The 19,384-nt window shown below is 44.6% G+C and overlaps 1 protein-coding gene across 8 annotated transcripts in view; it reads left to right on the top strand.

The window, feature by feature from the left end:
- The window catches only part of zanl (zonadhesin, like), a 48,240-nt gene extending 28,938 nt beyond the window's left edge, over positions 1–19,302 (top strand). For 7 of the 8 annotated variants that reach the window (XM_057855341.1, XM_057855340.1, XM_057855343.1 and 4 more), the window contains exons 66-102: positions 325–463; positions 535–676; positions 742–938; positions 1,021–1,159; positions 1,226–1,342; positions 1,508–1,632; positions 1,736–1,881; positions 1,949–2,092; positions 2,178–2,285; positions 2,472–2,641; positions 2,705–2,907; positions 2,981–3,125; positions 4,407–4,657; positions 4,777–4,954; positions 5,028–5,136; positions 5,574–5,668; positions 5,737–5,913; positions 6,049–6,402; positions 6,465–6,562; positions 6,628–6,774; positions 6,840–6,998; positions 9,004–9,131; positions 9,200–9,471; positions 9,536–9,744; positions 10,723–10,867; positions 10,942–11,189; positions 12,559–12,688; positions 12,911–13,100; positions 13,196–13,357; positions 13,462–13,592; positions 14,571–14,773; positions 14,848–14,983; positions 15,048–15,185; positions 17,146–17,242; positions 17,438–17,482; positions 17,638–17,681; positions 19,084–19,302. In XM_057855341.1, the coding sequence (XP_057711324.1) occupies positions 325–463; positions 535–676; positions 742–938; positions 1,021–1,159; positions 1,226–1,342; positions 1,508–1,632; positions 1,736–1,881; positions 1,949–2,092; positions 2,178–2,285; positions 2,472–2,641; positions 2,705–2,907; positions 2,981–3,125; positions 4,407–4,657; positions 4,777–4,954; positions 5,028–5,136; positions 5,574–5,668; positions 5,737–5,913; positions 6,049–6,402; positions 6,465–6,562; positions 6,628–6,774; positions 6,840–6,998; positions 9,004–9,131; positions 9,200–9,471; positions 9,536–9,744; positions 10,723–10,867; positions 10,942–11,189; positions 12,559–12,688; positions 12,911–13,100; positions 13,196–13,357; positions 13,462–13,592; positions 14,571–14,773; positions 14,848–14,983; positions 15,048–15,185; positions 17,146–17,242; positions 17,438–17,482; positions 17,638–17,681; positions 19,084–19,139 (5,677 nt within the window). In that variant the 3' untranslated portion in view covers positions 19,140–19,302. The remainder of the gene's footprint in view (positions 1–324; positions 464–534; positions 677–741; positions 939–1,020; positions 1,160–1,225; positions 1,343–1,507; positions 1,633–1,735; positions 1,882–1,948; positions 2,093–2,177; positions 2,286–2,471; positions 2,642–2,704; positions 2,908–2,980; positions 3,126–4,406; positions 4,658–4,776; positions 4,955–5,027; positions 5,137–5,573; positions 5,669–5,736; positions 5,914–6,048; positions 6,403–6,464; positions 6,563–6,627; positions 6,775–6,839; positions 6,999–9,003; positions 9,132–9,199; positions 9,472–9,535; positions 9,745–10,722; positions 10,868–10,941; positions 11,190–12,558; positions 12,689–12,910; positions 13,101–13,195; positions 13,358–13,461; positions 13,593–14,570; positions 14,774–14,847; positions 14,984–15,047; positions 15,186–17,145; positions 17,243–17,437; positions 17,483–17,637; positions 17,682–19,083) is intronic. The other variant, XM_057855342.1, reaches the window with a different exon arrangement.
- Positions 19,303–19,384: the final 82 nt, after the last annotated feature.

The following is a 19,384-nucleotide window of genomic DNA, read 5'->3' as shown; positions in this document are numbered from 1 at the left end:
AGATGTTTTGCCTATCACCTGCTTGTCAGTGTCAATCTTGCTCACTCAGCTGCATGACACGCGTTGGACTTCCGTGGTCAGAAGGTGTTCTGTATCTACTCTGACCTTATCTTGCCGTTGTCTTGGCACTGCAAATTCTTACCATCTCAACTCCAACTGTTCATAATATTGAATATATTCTGCTTGGTTTTCATAAACTATTTATTTTATATTGGGTGTGTTAGAGTAGTACAAACAGTCAAACAGTAAATAGGAAGAAAAAAAAAGATACTATTCCATCTAACTGCAATGCTGAACCTGGTCTGATGTTTCCCTTTGCACAAGGTGCAACAATAAACCCAACACCACTCACCCCGGATGTGAGCCAGAGGAGCAGAAGTTGTATGAGAGTTCTGGATATTGTGGTATCCTGATGGAGAAAAATGGTCCTTTTGCTGCGTGTCACGCCAAGGTCAACCCCAACGTAAGTCACAAGTACTTCGCACTTTCCGCCCAAGAACTGAAAAGTTAGTTACATTTGGATTGTGCGTCTAGGATTATTTCAAGGACTGTGTGTTTGACCTTTGTGAGCTTGATGGAGCTCATTCCATTTTGTGTGAAGCCATCGAATCATACGTCAACGAATGCCAGGACCGTGGCGTCAACATTGGACCCTGGAGGAACGAAACCTTCTGTCGTGAGTATACGGTTCTGTTGTTGACATGGGGTTGTCATAATTTTGCTGTTTTATTTCCCACCTAGCTTTCGACTGCCCTGCCAACAGCCATTACGAGCCCTGTGCAGACCCCTGTCAGGAGACATGTTCGGGTAGACCATCATCCTGTAGCGGACCTTGCACCGAGTCCTGTGTGTGTGACCCTGGCTTCATCCTGAGTGCTGGCAAATGTGTCACCAACTCTTCGTGTGGCTGCAAACACACCAATGGCCAGTATTATCAGGTACTTGAAGATGGACAAGCATGTAGACTGTAAAAATACATTTCAAATCCACACTGATACATCCAATGTTTGTTTGTCTCAGCCTGGAGAGGAGTTCTATGTTGACAACTGTAATCAAAAGTGTAGGTGTGATGCACCATCAGTTACCTGTAAAGCATCCCAATGCCCCCCACTGCACGAGTGTAAAGTCTTGGAGGGAGAACTGGGCTGCTATCCATCAGGTAAGGAACCTTCGACGTGACTTTTGGCTATTTACCAAGACGAGCTTCTTGAACACCAATTTTCAGGTTCTCAGGACTGCATCGTCTCTGGGGATCCACACTACAACACTTTTGACAAAAGGTTCTACAGTTTCATGGGCACCTGTACCTACACGCTGGCCAGAACCTGCAGGAACAACACAGGTAGGATTACCAATAACAGGAAATTCATCAATTAGGGGCCTCCCTGGTGATTGTCAATTTTCAACTAACCTGAGATTGGCAATGCTTCACCTGGTTTTGGGCCAGTGCATCAATCTTTTCTCTCTGAAAGTTAATCACCAATTGTTTTTTGGTACTATGTTGCAGGTCCTTGGTTTTCAGTGGAGGCAAAGAATGAGGAACGAGGTGTACCTGGAGTGTCCTACCTGCGAAAACTCTACATCACAGTGGACGGAATAACTTTGACGCTTATGAAGGGCAAGAGGACCTTGGTCAGTACAATTCGTTAATGGACCAAAAGCTATACACTGTTATATACATCATCAACAACTGTCGTAGCGCATTTGTTTAACGTTCTTCCCTGCATGATCACAGGTGAACGGACTCCGTGTGGCGCTACCTTACTCCCCATCTCCTGCGGTGATGGTCAGCCGTGCCGGCCAGTACGTGACAGTGCAGACATCCTTTGGCCTCAAAGTGCGTTGGGACGGGAACCATTTTGCCCAGATCTCTGTACCAAGGTATGTCAAAAACCTGAATGTACTTTTCAAGGTCCTCTTTTCTAAAATGATTTTTTTTTACCACCAGCTCCTACCACGATCAGATGTGCGGTCTGTGCGGCGATCTGGATGGGAACCCGGACAACGACTTCACCAAGCCAGATGGCGTCCTCGTTCCCAATGTCAATGACTTTGCCAACAGCTGGCAGACAGAAGAAGACGAGGATGACTCGTGAGTACCCGCCTTTGGGTAAAAACTGAGCATCATTAGCAAAACATGTACTTTTTATGCTAACATTGTATGACTTGTTTCTTAGGTGTTCCGCAGGCACCGGGCCCGAGCCAGACTGCGATCCCAAACTTGAGGCCGAGGTGGTCAAACCGGACAAATGCGGAAAACTCAACGATACCGCTGGACCTTTCCGGTACATTAACCCTGTGTATCCGCATTATCCCATAAAGATTACAAGAAGAACATTAACATTCTGTATCTCTAAAGATTAGCATTGTTATTATCCTGGGAGTCCTTGCTGGACTTTGGTCTGCAGTAAATCACACACCCTGTGTTTTTATGGTTTGGGTCTTATCTCTGCTTCCTCTGCGTCATCCAGGGAGTGCGTCAGCGTGGTGAATCCCGCGCCGTTCTTCCAGAGCTGTGTTTACGACATGTGCCGCTTCAACGGGCAGCAGCAAGTACTATGTGACCAACTGCAGGCCTACACGGAGGCCTGCAACAGTGCCGGAGTCAAAGTGCACCAGTGGCGGAGTCCCAACTTCTGTCGTAAGTTGACTATTTTGACTGGGAGGTTGTGGCCGTAGACTTATTTACGATTTGATCGGGCAGCCCTGGAGTGCCCTCCCAACAGCTCGTACTCCTTGTGCGTGAGCTCCTGCCCGGAGACGTGCTTGGGCACGGCGGGAGCTCCCGGCTGCGGCGACGTCTGCGTGGAGGGTTGTGCTTGTGACGCCGGCTTCGTACTCAGCGACGACAAGTGCGTGTCGCTCAAAGACTGCGGCTGCATAGACCCTGATGGGATTTACCATCCTGTAAGTCTTTGTTAACATGTACTACAAATATTTACGCTTCGGACCTGTACTTGAAATGCCTCTTGCGTTGAAGGTGGGCGACGACTGGTACTTGGAAGGCTGTGAGCAGAGGTGCATGTGCCAAGGAGGGGGCACGATCCAGTGTTCTAACAGTAGCTGCAAAGCTGGCACAGAGATTTGTCAGCTGCACGATGGAGAGTACAAATGCCGTCCTTTAGGTAGGTGATGAATAAAGAACTTGTAATATAAACCTGGCAGCCACAGTATTAGGGTGGTAGGTGGGTCCCACACTTTTTCTTTTTGGCGTGGCTCCCGGGGCGTGGCCTCCCCTCTGGCTGGGCTGCTGGCCGCGGAAGTGGGGGTAGGTCGGTGCTTCGATCTCGTGTCGCTCCGTGGTGTTCTCCTGCTTCTGTCTTCCCCTTTCTTCTCTGCCTGGGTATCTGCCTTGCGCTCCGCCGTGGGTCGCTGGCTGGATGCCGGTGTATCGGCTGGATGTTGCCTGCTCCAGCGGGGAACTCTGCTCTTCCCAGGCTTGGTGGGTGGACTGCTGGGGGTCCCGCGGTGTGCTGTGCCGGTTGGGGGGCTGCGGCTGTGGCTCATGGGCCGGGTGGGTGGACAGGGGTGGGAGCGGGAATGGGGTTTGTGGTGCATCCTCTCTTTCTATCCCTGAGGGCTGGTTGATCGGCAAGCGGATGGCCCGGGTGACCACCCTAGATCCCCGGGGTGACGATGGCTCCTTTGCTAGGCTGCGGGAGAAGGGATGTGCTGCATGCTCCCCCCGTCCACCCTCCCTCTCTGGGCTGGCTGGGTGGGGATCATGGCCCTCGGTTGGCGCCTGCGCGGTGTCTCCGCTCGTCTACGTGGCTGTCGCGTGTTTGGCGGGGCTCTCATGCGGCTGGATGTGATTGGGCACACTTGAGTGGGGGGTCCTGGTGCCGGGACTGGCGGTGGGGCAGCGTAGAGTCTGTTGCCAACGGGCTTACACTCACAAGGGATTCACACGATTATTGGGTTCTAGATCACAGAGCTGATTTGTGTACACTCTACCCCTCCCAATCACTTAGCTTATAGGCTTCCCCACCCCCCTCCCCTTCTTTCCCGGGTCAACAGGCCCCCACATGGTGTCAACCGGAAATACATCTAGCTGACGATAGCACCAACATATTACTAGTTAGTTTAGGCGTTCAATGTATTTCTTGTTGTTGTTTGTGTTTCTTTTCTTTCTTTTCTTTCTTTTCTTGTGTTTCTTTTCTTCTGTTCCCCCATAACCCCTTCCTGTTCGCTGCTTTGTCATAATAAACAAGATATGTTGAATAGTCACAATAGGAGTAAGTCATATTCTCAATGTGAAACATTAAAACTGTTCACAACAACCGGACACTTAGACTTCCGTTCTCCGTGTCAAGCAGCTGAACAGGACAGGTTAAAAAAAAACAACTTGTGATATCACATATTGAATTCATGAAAATATTGCAGCCATTTTCATTTTTTCACAACAGGAAACGGAATATGTTCTGTATCCGGCGACCCCCACTACACCACCTTCGACAAGCGCACCCATCATTACATGGGAGCCTGCTCATATACCTTAACCAAACCCTGCAACGGTTCCTCATCCGGCTTGCCTTACTTCAGCGTGGACACCCAGAATGAGCGCAGGGGCAGCAACAAGAAGGTTTCCTACGTCAGAGCAGTTGTTGTCCAAGTCGATGGGGTTACGGTCATCCTTGGCAAGGGGCGAACCGTCCAGGTGCGTTTTGCTTTAAGGGTCTTCGTACGTTGGGCCGCAGTTAACTCAATTGGTGCCAATAACGTCTACTCTGACAATCTTACACATGACTGAAAGACTCTGTTTGGGGCTGCTCGCAGGTAAATGGGACGGCAGTTGTCCCGCCTGTGACATGGATGGGCGGTGTCAAGATCTACCTGAGTGGCAAGTTTGTCGTCCTGGAGACATCTTTCCACTTGAGGGTTCGATTTGACGGGAACCATCACGCCGACATCACCGTGCCTGCTTCCTACAATGGGCAGCTTTGCGGAATGTGCGGTAAGAACATACCAGCGGCAAGTGTTCTGAGAATATAAACCAACTTAACTAAGAATGTTCTATCGCATGACAGGAAATTTCAACGGAAATCCATTTGATGACAACTTGAAACCGGACAAGACGCCTGCATTTACAACTAATGAACTTGGAGACAGCTGGCAGGTTCCTGACCCAAGGCCGGAGTAAGTGTTTGGACAAAGTGCTAGGCATTCCTAGGTCACTTCCTGTAGATTTTGGAGCAATTCAAGTTTTTTTTGTAAAAAATAATGACAGTTTTGTGGGTGTTTATGAAGCATTGGGCAAAAATGTATGGGGAAATGGGACACCCTACCACCTAATAGCTAGTGTTACCCCCATGGCTGAAATAAGTTCAGTAAGACGCTTTTTGTAGCCATCTACCAGTCTTTGACATTGGTCTGAAGAACGTTTGCCCCACTTCTCAACGCAGAATACTTTCAGCTGTGAGATATTTGAGGGGTTTCCAGCATGTACAGCTTGTTTTAAGTCACCTCACAGCATCTCAATGGGATTAAGATCTGGGCTTTAACTCGGCCATTCCAGGACTCATTTCTTCGTTTTCAGCTAGTCCTTGGTGGATTTACTAGTATGTTTTGTCCAGTTGCACCAACGATGGTGGCCAGGAAGACTGCGACCCTAAGGTACAGGAGGAAGCCCAGAAGCCGACCAGCTGTGGGATGATCACCGATCCCAACGGTATAACCCCGATAACTCTTTGTCTCCTTGTCGCATTTTCTTCGTCAACCTTCCCCCTGTGGCCTCAGGTATCTTCAGACCATGTCACTCAGTCGTCCCACCCGAGCCGTATTTTGACAACTGCGTGTACGATATGTGCGCCACCGATGGGCAGACCGTGGCCCTGTGCCAGGCGGTGCAGAGCTACGCCGATCTGTGTGCCGCGGCGGGAGTCGCCATTGCGTGGAGGAACAACACCTTCTGCCGTAAGTCAAGATGAAACATGGTTGATTCAGGTTTTAAACTCAAGTGAAAATCTCAACCGCAAAGTCAGCAGATAAAGTCCATTTTTGGGGGGGATTTTAGAGGAACAGTCACAACATCGCATCTTTTTTTCGTAGCTCTCAAATGTCCCGCTGGAAGTCATTACACCCCGTGCGGTTCCGCCTGCGCCCAACCTAGTTGTCAGGACCCGGCCGGACCGGGAGGTGCCTGCGAACAGCCGTGCGTGGAGGGCTGCGTCTGCAACCCCGGCCTAATTTGGAGCGGGGACAAATGCGTGCCGCTCAGCCAGTGCGGCTGCACCGACCGTGATGGAATGTACAGGCCGGTGGGCGCCACTTGGTTGACGGAAGCCGACTGCTCGGAGCGTTGCAAGTGCCATGCGGACCGCAATGTGACCTGCGAGCCTTGGAGCTGTAGCCCAGCGCAGGAGTGCAAAGTGATGGACGGAGTCCTGGACTGCCACTCCACAGGTAAGCCATCACACATAGGTATTTTTATTAATCACAATTAACTGCCAATTTTTCGTGGTCAGGTAAAGGTGTATGCCACGTAGCCGGAGACCCTCACTACTACACCTTTGACAGTGTCATGCACACCTTCATGGGCACGTGCACTTACACTCTCGTTGAGGTACGCTTCCCATTTTTCTCCGGTCAAAATACGCAAGGCGTGACTGTTGTCTTTTTAACTCCCAGGTTTGCAACGCCTCCATGGTGACGTCGTTCCGAGTGGTGGCCAAAAACGAAGAGCGCGGCCAACCGGAGGCCTCCTACGTCCGCTGGGTTAGGGTTTACCTGCCACACGACACTCAGATTGAGCTGCAAAAGGGACGCAGAGTTCTGGTAAGGCAAGTCTGAAATGGCGAGTCTCGCACGGACAAGTTTTACGCGAGTTTTTCATCCCGCAGTTGAACGGTCGCCGGGTAAGGACTCCGGTGAGTGTGGAAGGAGCCAAGGTGATCACCAGCGGCGCGTATAATCTCTTGGACACAGACTTTGGTCTGCAAGTTAAATTTGACGGCGTTCATCACCTGGAGATCACCGTACCCGGAGAATATTTTGATAAGGTAACAAGTGAAGAATAAAGTTGTAGGTTTTACCAGCATAGTTGCAATATCTTGATGGAAAGTCGCTATTTTTTCCCTCTCATTTTGAATCCTGCGGCTTATAGTCCAGTGCGGCTTGTTTATTGAGTTATTTGGGTAATTGGTAACACTTCCTTTGACAGTGACGTCATAAGACTGTCATTATGTTGACATGACACTATGATGGGCATTACTGAATGCTTATGACGGATGTCATAGTGTGTCCGGCAAATTATGGCACTAACTCCATTTATGTCCAGGTTGGATCTTTTACATCCATTCAAAAGTGAGATAATTTGCTGGAGGACATTTATTACCATCTGTTATAAGCATTCATTAATGCTTATGACAGTGTCATGTCATAATTATGATTGTCTAATGACAGTCATAGGGCGTCACTGTGAAATAAAGTGTTACCAGATAACATAACTAGCAATTAATGAAACAACTGGAACAGTAACTGAAGAATTAATTAATTAATTAACAAAATGTGAATTCTGTTATTTACATCTGTTACGATGCAATGCATGTTAGGAGGCATGTTGGACGACAACAGTATAGACAGCAGGTGGCACAGAGGTTGACTGTCTCCACCAAGGGAGCGGTGCTGACCAAATTAATCTTCTTGAAGCAATGAAGCTTTGCAGCTAACTGGTTCAAAGCTTCATGGTGCTTCATTTGATCTTATGAGAGCCTGATGATGAAGCTTTCAATAAAGGTGTTACCAAATACCATAACTATCAATTAATTTAATAACATCTGTTATAAGCATTCATTAATGCTTATGACAGTGTCATGTCATAATTATGATTGTCTTATGACGCCACTGTGAAATAAAGTGTTACCAAATAACATAACTAGCAATTAATGAAACAACTGGAACAGTAACTAAAGAAATAATTAGCACAGAACATGAATTTTTAATGTTATTTACATTTGTAGTGCGGCAATGCATGCTAGGAGGCATGTTGGACGACAACATGATATGGACAGCAGGTGGCAGCAGAGGTTGACTGTCTCCCCCAAGGGAGCATTGATGGCCAAATGAAGCTTCTTGAAGCAATGACGCTTTGCAGCTAATTGGTTCAAAGCTTCATGGTGGCTCATTTGATCGTATGAAAGTCTTATGACGCCACTGTCAAATAAAGTGTTACCGGTTAATATCTTTTGGTTAAAAGTGTTTCTTCAAACTATGCAGAATTGCGCTTTCATTTAAAAATTAATCAAAATACCTGAGCTTCGCCTCAAACGTACGAAAAAATACATAAATGAGAATCTAAGTACAAATAAGAACAATTGGCTAACTTGCACAGCAAAAGTCTGCTGGCTTAAATGCTGTAAAATGCTAATGTTTATTTTATTTTATTATTATTTTTACAATACAAATTGTTCAAACACATTCCCACAAAAAAGTAAATTACGAATGCGTTAAAAACATATTAGCTTATGTTGGTCTTAAGAGGGAGCAGGTAAATTAAGCTATGTTCAAATGACTTATGTCATATTCACTGTTGCCACTGTTGCCAAACTAAATGCAAACACTTTCAAAACGAACCATTTTAATGCCACTGATTAAAGGAATACTTGAATCAGAAAAACATGATTCGAAGCTTTTTTCTAATCAAATTACTCGAGTTAATCGATTAATCGTTGTCGCAGTAGTGGGAAAAAAAATCTGTTAACTAATATTTCATTTCATTTTTCAATAATTAATCTGTTCCCACTTCATCAAAATTTTTAAATGGTTATCTCGTTTAGCAAAATAGCAATAGCTTGATGCTAACAAAATGTAAAAGGGGACTGATGGAATTTAGCATAAATTTTATATTACGGTAAATGTAAAGATGCTAACAATAGCATTCATTACGCTGCATTTCTTCCTGTTGAGCTCAGTGCTACACGGGAGTGTTGTGGCACTTTGTGGTACTACACCGAAAATACAATCAGGGTGTGTCAGAGATAATGAAAGGTGCCGATGTTTTTCCAGCTGTGCGGCATGTGCGGCAACTACAACCACAACTCCAGTGACGACAACTTGAAACCCGACAAGACGCCCGCCAAGGACGTCATCCAACTAGGCAACAGCTGGAAGTCGGAGGGCGACAGTGATCCAGGGTGAGAACATCGTCCCAAAAACGCGTTAACAACCACCAACGCATTTTGTCGTATTTTTTCCATCCCAGGTGTCAGCCAGACAACCGGCCCAACGTTCACCCGAACTGCACACCGGAGGAAGAGACGCAGTTCGAATCCCGTTGCTCTAGCGTGCTCCTTTCCGATGCTTTCCGAGCCTGCCACTCCTTGGTGCCCCCAGAGGCCTTCACGGGGAACTGCGTGTATGACATGTGCGAGTACGACGGCATGCCGGCTACGCTCTGCGATAACGTGGAGGCCTACGCTCAGGCCTGCCACGGCGCCGGAGTTACCGTCAGCTGGAGGAACAGCACCTTCTGTCGTAAGACTCTATATTTGAGATTGCGGTGTGAATTCTTCTAACGGCCTGTTTTCTGGTCGTGCAGCGTTGCCGTGCCCCCCCAACAGCCACTATTCGGACTGCACACCAGCTTGCCCCCCGACCTGCTCCGACCTGTTCCCTCTCTCCTGCCATTTGCCACCCAGCAGCTGCGTGGAGGGATGCCAGTGCGACGGCGGTTTCGTCCTCAGCGACAGCAAGTGCGTGCCTCTTAGCCAATGCGGTTGTCTGGACTCAGACGGAGAGTACCACGATGTAAGTGTAACTTGTTCTGCTGCCACTGACAGCACTAGACATCCATTTTTTACTTTTGACACAGATGCTCTCACAGAACGAAAAGTGGTATTTTGTATGTGGCAACACGGATTTTGCAATGTGGCATTTTTTTTGCCATGTGGCTTTTTTTTGCCATGTAGCAAAATCAATTTTGCCACATGGCAAAAAAAAGGCCATATGGCAAAATTAAATTTTTCACGTGGCAAAAAAAAGGCCACATGACAAATTTCATTTTGCCAACGTGGCAATAACAATGCCAAATGGCAAAATCAATTTTCCCACATGGCAAAAAAATGCCACATGGCAAAAAAAATGCAACATGGCAAAATCCATTTTCCCACATGGCAAAAAAATGCCACATGGCAAAATCCATTTTGCCACATGGCAAAAACAATTTTGCCACATGGCAAAAAAAACAATGCCACATGGCAAAATCCATTTTGCCACATGGCAAAAAAATGCCACAAGGCAAAAAAAGCCACATGGCAAACAACATTTTGCCACATGGCAAAAAAATGGCACATGGCAAAATCCATTTTGCTACATGGCAACAATAATGCCCCATGGCAAAATCCATTTTCCCACATGGCAAAATCAATTTTGCCACATGGCAAAAAAAACAATGCCACATGGCAAAATCCATTTTGCCACATGGCAAAAAAATGCCACAAGGCAAAAAAAGCCACATGGCAAACATCATTTTGCCACATGGCAAAAAAATGCTACATGGCAAAATCAATTGTGCCACATGACAAAAACAATGCCAAATGGCAAAATCCATTTTGCCACATGGCAAAAAAATGCCACATGGCTAATCCATTTTGCCACATGGCAAAATCCATTTTGCCACATGGCAAAAACAATGCCACATGGCAAACACTATTTTGCCACATGGCAAAATCCATATTTTTGTTCTCGCTGTTTCTCCATTACTCTCCATTTTTACTGCTTTGGCAGGTCGGAGACTCGTGGCTGACGGCCAAATGCCTATCCGAGTGCAGATGCGACCTTGGCGGTGTGATCGCGTGCTCCGATCAAAGCTGCGATTCCAACTCTGTGTGCGACCTGGACAAATACGGAGACGTCTACTGCAGGCCTGCCCGTAACTAAAACCACCATTTTCCAAAAATTGAGTCAAACTGTCGCAAGTCCAAACAGACCAAATCTTTCCCGTAGAGTTCGACAAGTGCACCGTCGCGGGAGATCCTCACTACCGAACTTTTGACGGATTCACGCACCACTTTCAGGGGCCTTACTTATACGTCCTGACCACCTACCAGTATCAGCAGAGTGCCCGACCCTCCCTAACGGTGAGGGGGAAGAACATCCGACGAGGCGGGAACAAGCGGGTGTCCTTCCTGGACCAGATCTACGTCGATGTCTACGGCGTCAACGTGCGCTTCATGCAGGGCAACGAAGTCCTGGTATGTCACTTTGACACCTGTTTCCCTCTGTATTTCATTGCCTGGTTAAAACACAAATGTTCATGTGAAATGGACTACTCCAAAAGTCAATAGGAAGTGACCTTAAATCAGTAGGGTGGGACCTGCAAATGGCATAAAAATCCCAGAATTAGCGAACTACTTTACCTGAAAAAAATTGTTGAATGATTCTCAAAGGAAGACACAAGATTTTCATGTGTTTTACTTTGCAGGTTTTACGAAAAAGTGTCAAATTTAAATGCCACATCAAGCTAGAGATATAGTTAATACAGAGCGCCAAAAGCGACATCGATAGAAATAAAATAAATTAAAATTTTACATTTTTTTCAATGCAAGTTAGCCAAATGCAACAACTGATAGCTTAAATGCTATATAATGCTAGGTAAAATGCTACATAATGCTAATGTTTACAACAATTGGCTAACTTGCTTGGCTAACTTGCATAGCAAAAGTCCGCTAGCTTAAATGCTATATAATGCTAATGTTCTCAACAATTTGACTAGCTTGCATAGCAAAAGTCCATTAGCTTAAATGCTATATAATGCTTATGTTTACAACAATTGGCTGACTTGGATAGCAAAAGTCCGCTAGCTCAAATTATATGTAATGCTAAAGTTTACAACATTCAGCTAACTTGCATAGCAGAAGTCCGCTAGCTTAAATTCCATATAAGGCTAATGTTTAGGCTAACTTGCATAGCAAAAGTCCGCTAGCTTAAATGTTATGCTAATGTTTACAACAATTGGTTAACTTGCATAGCAAAAATCCGCTAGCTTAAATACTATATAATGCTAAAGTTTACAACAATTGGCTAACTTGCATGGCAAAAGTGCGCTAGCTTAAATGCTATATAACGCTAATGTTTACAGTAATTGGCTAACTTGCATAGCAAAAGTCCGCTAGCTTAAATGCTATATAATAATAATGTTTATGACAACTGGCTAACTTGCAAAGCAAAAATCCGCTAGCTTAAATGCTATATAATGCTAAAGTTTACAATAATTGACAAACTTGCATGGCAAAAGTGCGCTATCTTAAATGCTATATAATGCTAATGTTTACAGTAATTGGCTAACTTGAAGTCCGCTAGCTTAAATGTTGTTACATTGCCGTATAATAATAATGTTTACAACAATTGGCTAACTTGCATAGCAAAAGTCCGCTAGCTTAAATGCTACATAAAGCTAATGTTTACCAGATAGTTTCTGGTGCGCACGAAAAACAATCTGACGCGCACCAGATTGCTTAAATTTATTTTATTTCTGTTTATGTCCCTTTAGGAGGAGTTAATATTTTCCCAAAAAATTAAATATTTTTAAACGTTTTTATTCATTTTATTTTTATGTTGTAGGTTAACGGCGAGATTGTTTCACCCCCTATGACTCCGGTGGAAGGTTTACTCATCAGCATGAACTCCAGGCAGGTTCAGCTCACCACCGACTTCGGACTCACCGTCCGTTTTGACGGCAGAAGTCGAGCAGGTAACGATTTTACAGGCTGAAGTCCTGTCAAGCTGTTGTTGTGGACACTGACATTGAAGTTAGTTTGGAGTTAGCAAGTAGCAACCTTCTGTAGGTTAGGAATTTGCCGGTAGACGGCATGAACGTACAGCTCACGGACTTATTGGTGCCTGTGTTGTCTGAAAGTTACATGTTAGCCACACGTGCTTGTTTTCCATCATATTCTTCCATTTGCGTGCTCAGAAATCATCCTGCCCAGCACGTACAAGAATTCCGTGAGAGGTCTGTGCGGAAACTACGATGGCATCCGCCGCAACGAGTACATGAAGCCGGACGGGACGGTCGCTGCCAGCCTAAACGACTTTGGCGAAAGCTGGAGGGTCAGGGACCGCATGGCCGCCATTCCCGCTGTTTCTGCCGTCCACGTTGACAGGTACGGTCCCCATTTTACCAGACTTAGCTTCCGTTGCTATTTTGCTCGTCAAATGCATCAGGAAATGCGTTTGGGTTGATTTATGCTTCGTTTAGTCGAGAAGCGGACATGGATCCCGATTCCGGATTCGAGACGTCGGACTGCTCCGAGGCCCAGCTGGTTGACTACGCCGGCCCTGATGTGTGCGGCGCCATATCGGACGCCGCGGGGCTTTTTGCTGCCTGCCACGCTGTAATTCCACCCACCACTTACCAGGAGTAAGTTATTCCAATTTCCAACCATCATTTTGATACTGTTCAAGCGCCGTGATTCAGTGTTGTGGAAGTCAGTCAGAATAACAAATGTATTTATTCTTCCGCAGCGACTGCGTGTACGACCTGTGCGCCGAACAAGGTAGCGAAGAGCTGCGCTGCGCTAGCTACGACGCCTACGCCGCCGCCTGCCAAGAGGCCGGCGTTACCTTGGGACCGTGGCGACAACAGCTAGGCTGCGGTGAGGATCGGCACATGTGAAAAGATGTTTAGGGATGATAGGATAAGTGAAAACAAATGGTCAAGGGTGTAGGTTTGATCTCAATATTGGTAAGGGACGATATACAGTAAACTGAAAACAATGTAAGAGCACCTACGATTTACTCAGTACCTCCCCTCGATGGCGTTAGACGTCTGATCTATTTGATTTTCTTGGTTTTAGCAATGTTTTTTGATGCAGAACGAACTGTAGGGGTGCTAAGATTGAACCCAGGGGGAACGCCACAACTCACAACCCATTTCCAGTTGAAATAGACAGTATATCTACTGGTGATGAACTCATTGAAATTCACAGCGGAAGAATAATTGGGCATCTAAGATTGTCGATACCATTGAAAAAGTTCACTGCCATAGTCAGGAAGAGCCAGAGCAAAAGAATAAAAGAGCCCTGGTCTAACCAATTAATTTAAATACAGTATAACTGAAAAAAATCTTTAGTGTATGACAAAATGAAATAAAAATTGAGCCTTCCTTCAGGTAAACATTACTGCTTTTGTACACAAGCATAGCCAAACTTAACAAAAATGAAAGCTTCTTTGGGCTTTTATAAGACCACATGTATAAAATAAAAATTTAAGCGAAGGGGGTAAACCTCGGTTCACTACCGTTCTGACAGTTTAATTAACACTAACAGTAGAAAATTAGTGGTGTGTTCCCCACCTTCACAACATTGACGTCTTTTTACATTATTTACAGTGGCTGGCGAAATTTTTTTTTAATATTCCTCGTCTTTGAAGGGAGCGAAGGAGGCAGCATGTTGTATTTGTGTCGGGACAATTTGTGCATCGTGAAAAGTTTGTGGTGTTACGTCCCTACCGTCCCTATTGCAAACCTACGCCCTTGGTCTAGGTCATGACCTGCAAATAGTCCAAGTTCAAATCTGTGGTGGAAGTCGAAGAAAGTGGTCCATGATGGGTCTGTGATTGTTTTGTCTCGCCAGTGCTGCAGTGCGAAGGCAACAGCACGTACTCGCCGTGTATGTCTGCATGCCCAGCTTCCTGCGCCGACCTGGCGGCGCCTTCGGAGTGCGGCGTAGCTTCCTGCGTGGAAGGCTGCCAGTGCGCCCCCGGATTCGTCATGAGCGAGGGCGGCTGCGTACCCTACGCGCAGTGCGGATGCAGCTTCCTTAATCGATACTACCCGGTGAGTCAGCCCGCGCTGTTCTCGACCTTTTTCGAATTTTTTTTTTTTTTTGCTATTTATTTTTTCTCCTGCAGCTGAAGGAAACTTTTGTGACCGAAGATTGCGCCCAGTCCTGCGAGTGCACCGCTACCGGCGCTGTGTGCCAGGCTAAAAGCTGCAAGCCGGGCTTCGTTTGCGCCATTTACGACTACAGACGAGACTGTCACAGAGGTACGGCTTAAAAATTCAGAGATTATTTGGAGAAATTTGACTTGAAAATCGTGTTGTGTTTCAGCGGGCCCGTGCCTCAGCAGCCCCTGTTTGAACGGAGGAACTTGTCTCGAGATCGACGACCAATCCTACTCGTGCCTCTGTGCACCAGGCTACGAGGGCGCTGACTGTCAGATTGAGATTACGGGCACGGAAGGACTTGGTGAGAGAAATAAAACCCAAATATGTTTTATCATCATTTGCCAGTGACAGCGAATTGAGGGAATTCCCCCCCCCCCCACAAACACACTTTTGATTGGCCGATGACTTAACCCCCCCCTCCGACCACACAGACACAGACGCACACTCACACAACTTCGACAAAAATACAACATGCCGCCTTCTCCACCCCCTTTGAAGAGGAGGGATATTAGTTTTTTCGGCCAGCACCAGCCACTGTAAGTAATGTAAAAAGACGTCAATGCTGTGGAGGTGGGTGAAACACCACCAATTTTTGTTATGAAACGGCTAGCCGTTCAATATGGATCCAAACACAGACGTGGAAGTTTGTAGTACCGTATTGGCCCGAATATAAGAGAGAGACAGCGAGAACCAAAAGTGGTATTTGCCATGTGGCAAAAAATTTTGCCATATGGCAAAATGTTTGTGCCATGTGGCAAAATGTTTGTGCCATGTGGCATTTTTTTTGCCATGTGGCAAAATGTTTTTGCCATGTGGCAAATTTGTTTTTGCCATGTGGCAAATTTGTTTTTGCCATGTGGCAAAATGTTTTTGCCATGTGGCAATTTTTTTAGCAATGTGGCAAAATGGATTTTGCCATTTGGCATTTATTTGGGGTATGTGGCAAAATGCATTTTGGTTTGTGGGGGGCATTGGTATATAGCATGTGGCAAAAAAATGCCACATGGCAAAAAAAATTTGCCACATGGCAAAAAAAATGCCACATGGCAAAAACATTTTTGCCACATGGCAAAAACCACTTTTGGTTTTCGGCCCTGCTGATATAAGACGGCCCTGATTATAAGACGACCCCCTCTTTTTCAAGACTCAAGTTTGAAAAAAAGACTTTTTGAACACCAAATTAGTTTTTATACTGAAAATAATTACAGTACATCCGAAACAAATGATTATAACAATATATTTGAGAGAAAAAGCATGTTATTTTGCCTCATTCAAATCTTAATATCTGAACATTCAAATATGTAAACGAAAGTACAATCACATTCGTAAATGAAGGGCTTCTGGTTTTTGAAATCTAAATAAACCAATGTATTGTGATAAAGCAACAAAATTGCAATAACTGCATTAACCATCAAACGGAAGTCTAACTGTAACCGTAGTCTTGAAACAAATCTGAATAAGGAAAAAAATTGCAATAAAATAATGCAAACTGGTTAAACATTAGAGTAGCTGAGATTTGTCATGACAGAACATCGCTTCAATGATATCTGGCGCCATCTAGCATCGTGAATGGGTATAATGTCTAGACCTCGAGTATAGGACGACCCCCACTTTTTCAGTGTTATTTCAATGCAAAAAAACACGGTCTTATATTCGGGCCAATATGGTATTTATTATTTTTTAAAAATGAGAACTTAGCGAGCACGCCAGAACACGCGAGAAAAATACAAAATAAAAATGGCACGAACCGAGTTGGCGAAAGAACCAAGGGGAAGGCAACAGTGGCGAGAAAAGGCTAAAACAAATATTAGCAAAGTTTAAAAAAAGTACCAGCACAACAACGTGATGACAAAAAATATAAACGTAAAAAGGCAGGAGAGCTCTAGATGAGGTCCACAGCGGTAAGCAAGTAATAGTCCGACACTTGCAGATAGTTACAGGCGTCCTTAAATATTGAGCATTCCTAATGCGGCATAGGAGTGTCGCATGGCCCCGCCCATCCGGCTCAATCATGTGCTGAATGAAGTAAAAGGGATTGAGAACGCATACAAAGACGACAATTTTGCTTCTGAAAGTCTGACCTACATCTGAGTTAGCATAGCATTAAACTGTGTGAACTTGCTAACCTGCAAAACTCATGTGGTTGCAACACTTACAACCCTCAAACTAAGGAAACACATCAGCAACCTTTCTACTGTCCAATCAGCTTTCATTTTACAGTATTACATGAATAATTAAAATATGTATCACGTGATTTCCAGAAACCAAATGGATCATCCTGATCGCGGTGCTGGTGTCTGCTGCCGTCGTCATCGTGGTCATCATCACCGTTGTGTGCGTTTGCAAAAACGTCGACAAGTGAGTCGCTTTTCACGTTCAAAATAATGTGTCACATTGAAATTATGAAACTCAAAATGTCATTGTATTGGTGATACGTTCAACAGTGTCGCTTCATTTCAGACATTTAAAGGAATTTATATGATAAAACGGATGAAATGGCCAATTTCAAAAATTGGCCATAAAATGATGTTGAGATAAGTTTTTTATTTCCAGGTCAGACCTTTATGTAATTCAGAAGCAGCCGTCATTTGGCAACGGGTGAGAGCATGAAGATGCACGGCATGCTTTAGTTTCCCACTCTTTCTCTCGTTATTCATCCCGGCTGGATTATTGGGGACATTTCAATATGGTGTTAAGAACAAATGGACAGAAAATGGCACTTTAAATGAGAGTCTCCGTCTTTGTGTTCACAGGAAAAAACAGAAGAAAGACAACCAGTTCAGAATGAAGTCAAAAAGTATGTTTCAATCCATTCAAAGTGTGTATTGTCGAAGTTGGTAAAAGAAGGGAGAGACAGCAAGAACCAGAAGTGGTATTTGCCATGTGGCAAAAGGGATTTTGCCATGTGGCCTTTTTTTTGGTCTCATGGCAAAATTGATTTTGCCATGTGCCATTTCTTTCCCATGGGGCATTCTTTTTGCCATGTCGCAAAATGGATTTTGCCATGTGGCATTATTTTTTTTGCCGTGTGCCATTGTTTTTGCCGTGTGGCATTGATTTTGCCATGTGGCATTGTTTTTGCCATGTGGCATTATTTTTTTTGCCATGTGGCATTTTTTTTGCTGTGTGGCATTGTTTTTGCCATGTGGCATTTTTTTTGCCATGGGGCATTGTTTTTGCCATGTGGCATTTTTTTTGCCATGGGGCAGAATTGATTTTGCAATGTGGCAGTTTTTTTGCCGTGGAGCATTGTTTTTGCAATGTGGCAAAATGGATTTTGCAATGTGGCAAAATGGATTTTGCAATAAATGTGGCAAAATGGATTTTGCCATGTGGTATTGTTTTTGCCATGTGGCATTTTTATGCCATGGGGCATTGTTTTTGCCATGTGGCATATTTTTGCCAAATGGCAGAATTGATTTTGCAATGTGGCATTTTTTGCCATGGAGCATTGTTTTTGCCACGTGGCAAAATGGATTTTGCAATGTGGCATTTTTTTGCCATGCGGCATTGTTTTTGCCATGTGGCAATTTTTTGCCATGTGGCAAAATGGATTTTGCCATGTGGCCATGTGGCAAAATGGATTTTGCCATGTGGCCATGTGGCAAAATTGATTTTGCCATGTGGCATTGTTTTTGCCATGTGGCAAAATGGATTTTGCCATGTGGCGTTTTTTTTTTGCCATGTGGCAAAATTTATTTTGCAATGTGGCATTGTTTTTGCCATGTCGCAAAATGGATTTTGCTATTTGGCATTTTTTTGCCATGTAGAAAAATTGATTTTGCCATGTGGCTTTTTTTGCCATGTGGCAAAATGGATATTGCCATGTGGCATTTTTTTGCCATGTGGCATTTTTTGGTATGTGGCAAAATGGATATTGGAATGTGGCTTTATGTGGCTTTTTTTTTTTTTTTTTGGTTTGTGGCATTTTAGCAGGCCATGCCATTTATTTTAAATGGCAGAAAAAAATGTGTGGCTGTGATTTTTGACTATACACTTACCACTACAGCCATTACCACATGGCAAAAAATGCCACATGGCAAAATCCATTTTGCCACATACCAAATACCATTTTTCGTTCTCGGCTCTGCTGAAAGAAGGACCACATTTATGTTAAAAACAGCCATTGACGGCAATAAACGTCCAATCCCACATGCGTATTAGCTAATGTTTTTTTTTGTGTGTATTTCTTAACACAGGTGTCCCCTATGAGAACATGGATGAAATACCGAAGAACAATGTGACAAATATGTGATATGAATCCTCAGCATCTCTTTAGTGTTTTTATGATTCACAGTTTATTCATCAAATGTCATTTTGCTCAATGTTGGTCACTCCACTGTTTTCGCTACTTTGTTAACTTATAAAGTCCAAAAAACTGAAATGTACAAATCTCTGCATTTTATGTATTTTTATGAATAAATATCAACAACAAAGCTCTTTATTGAACAGTATATGTTATCTTTGGGTTGAAACAGTGTCAAAACAATCACATGGAGT

This window comes from Corythoichthys intestinalis, chromosome 13 (genome assembly GCF_030265065.1).
Source record: "Corythoichthys intestinalis isolate RoL2023-P3 chromosome 13, ASM3026506v1, whole genome shotgun sequence".
In the NCBI taxonomy this organism is placed as follows: Eukaryota; Metazoa; Chordata; class Actinopteri; order Syngnathiformes; family Syngnathidae; genus Corythoichthys; species Corythoichthys intestinalis.
The sequence above is the reverse complement of the archived record's forward strand: the minus strand, read 5'-3'. Positions and strand labels throughout refer to the sequence as shown.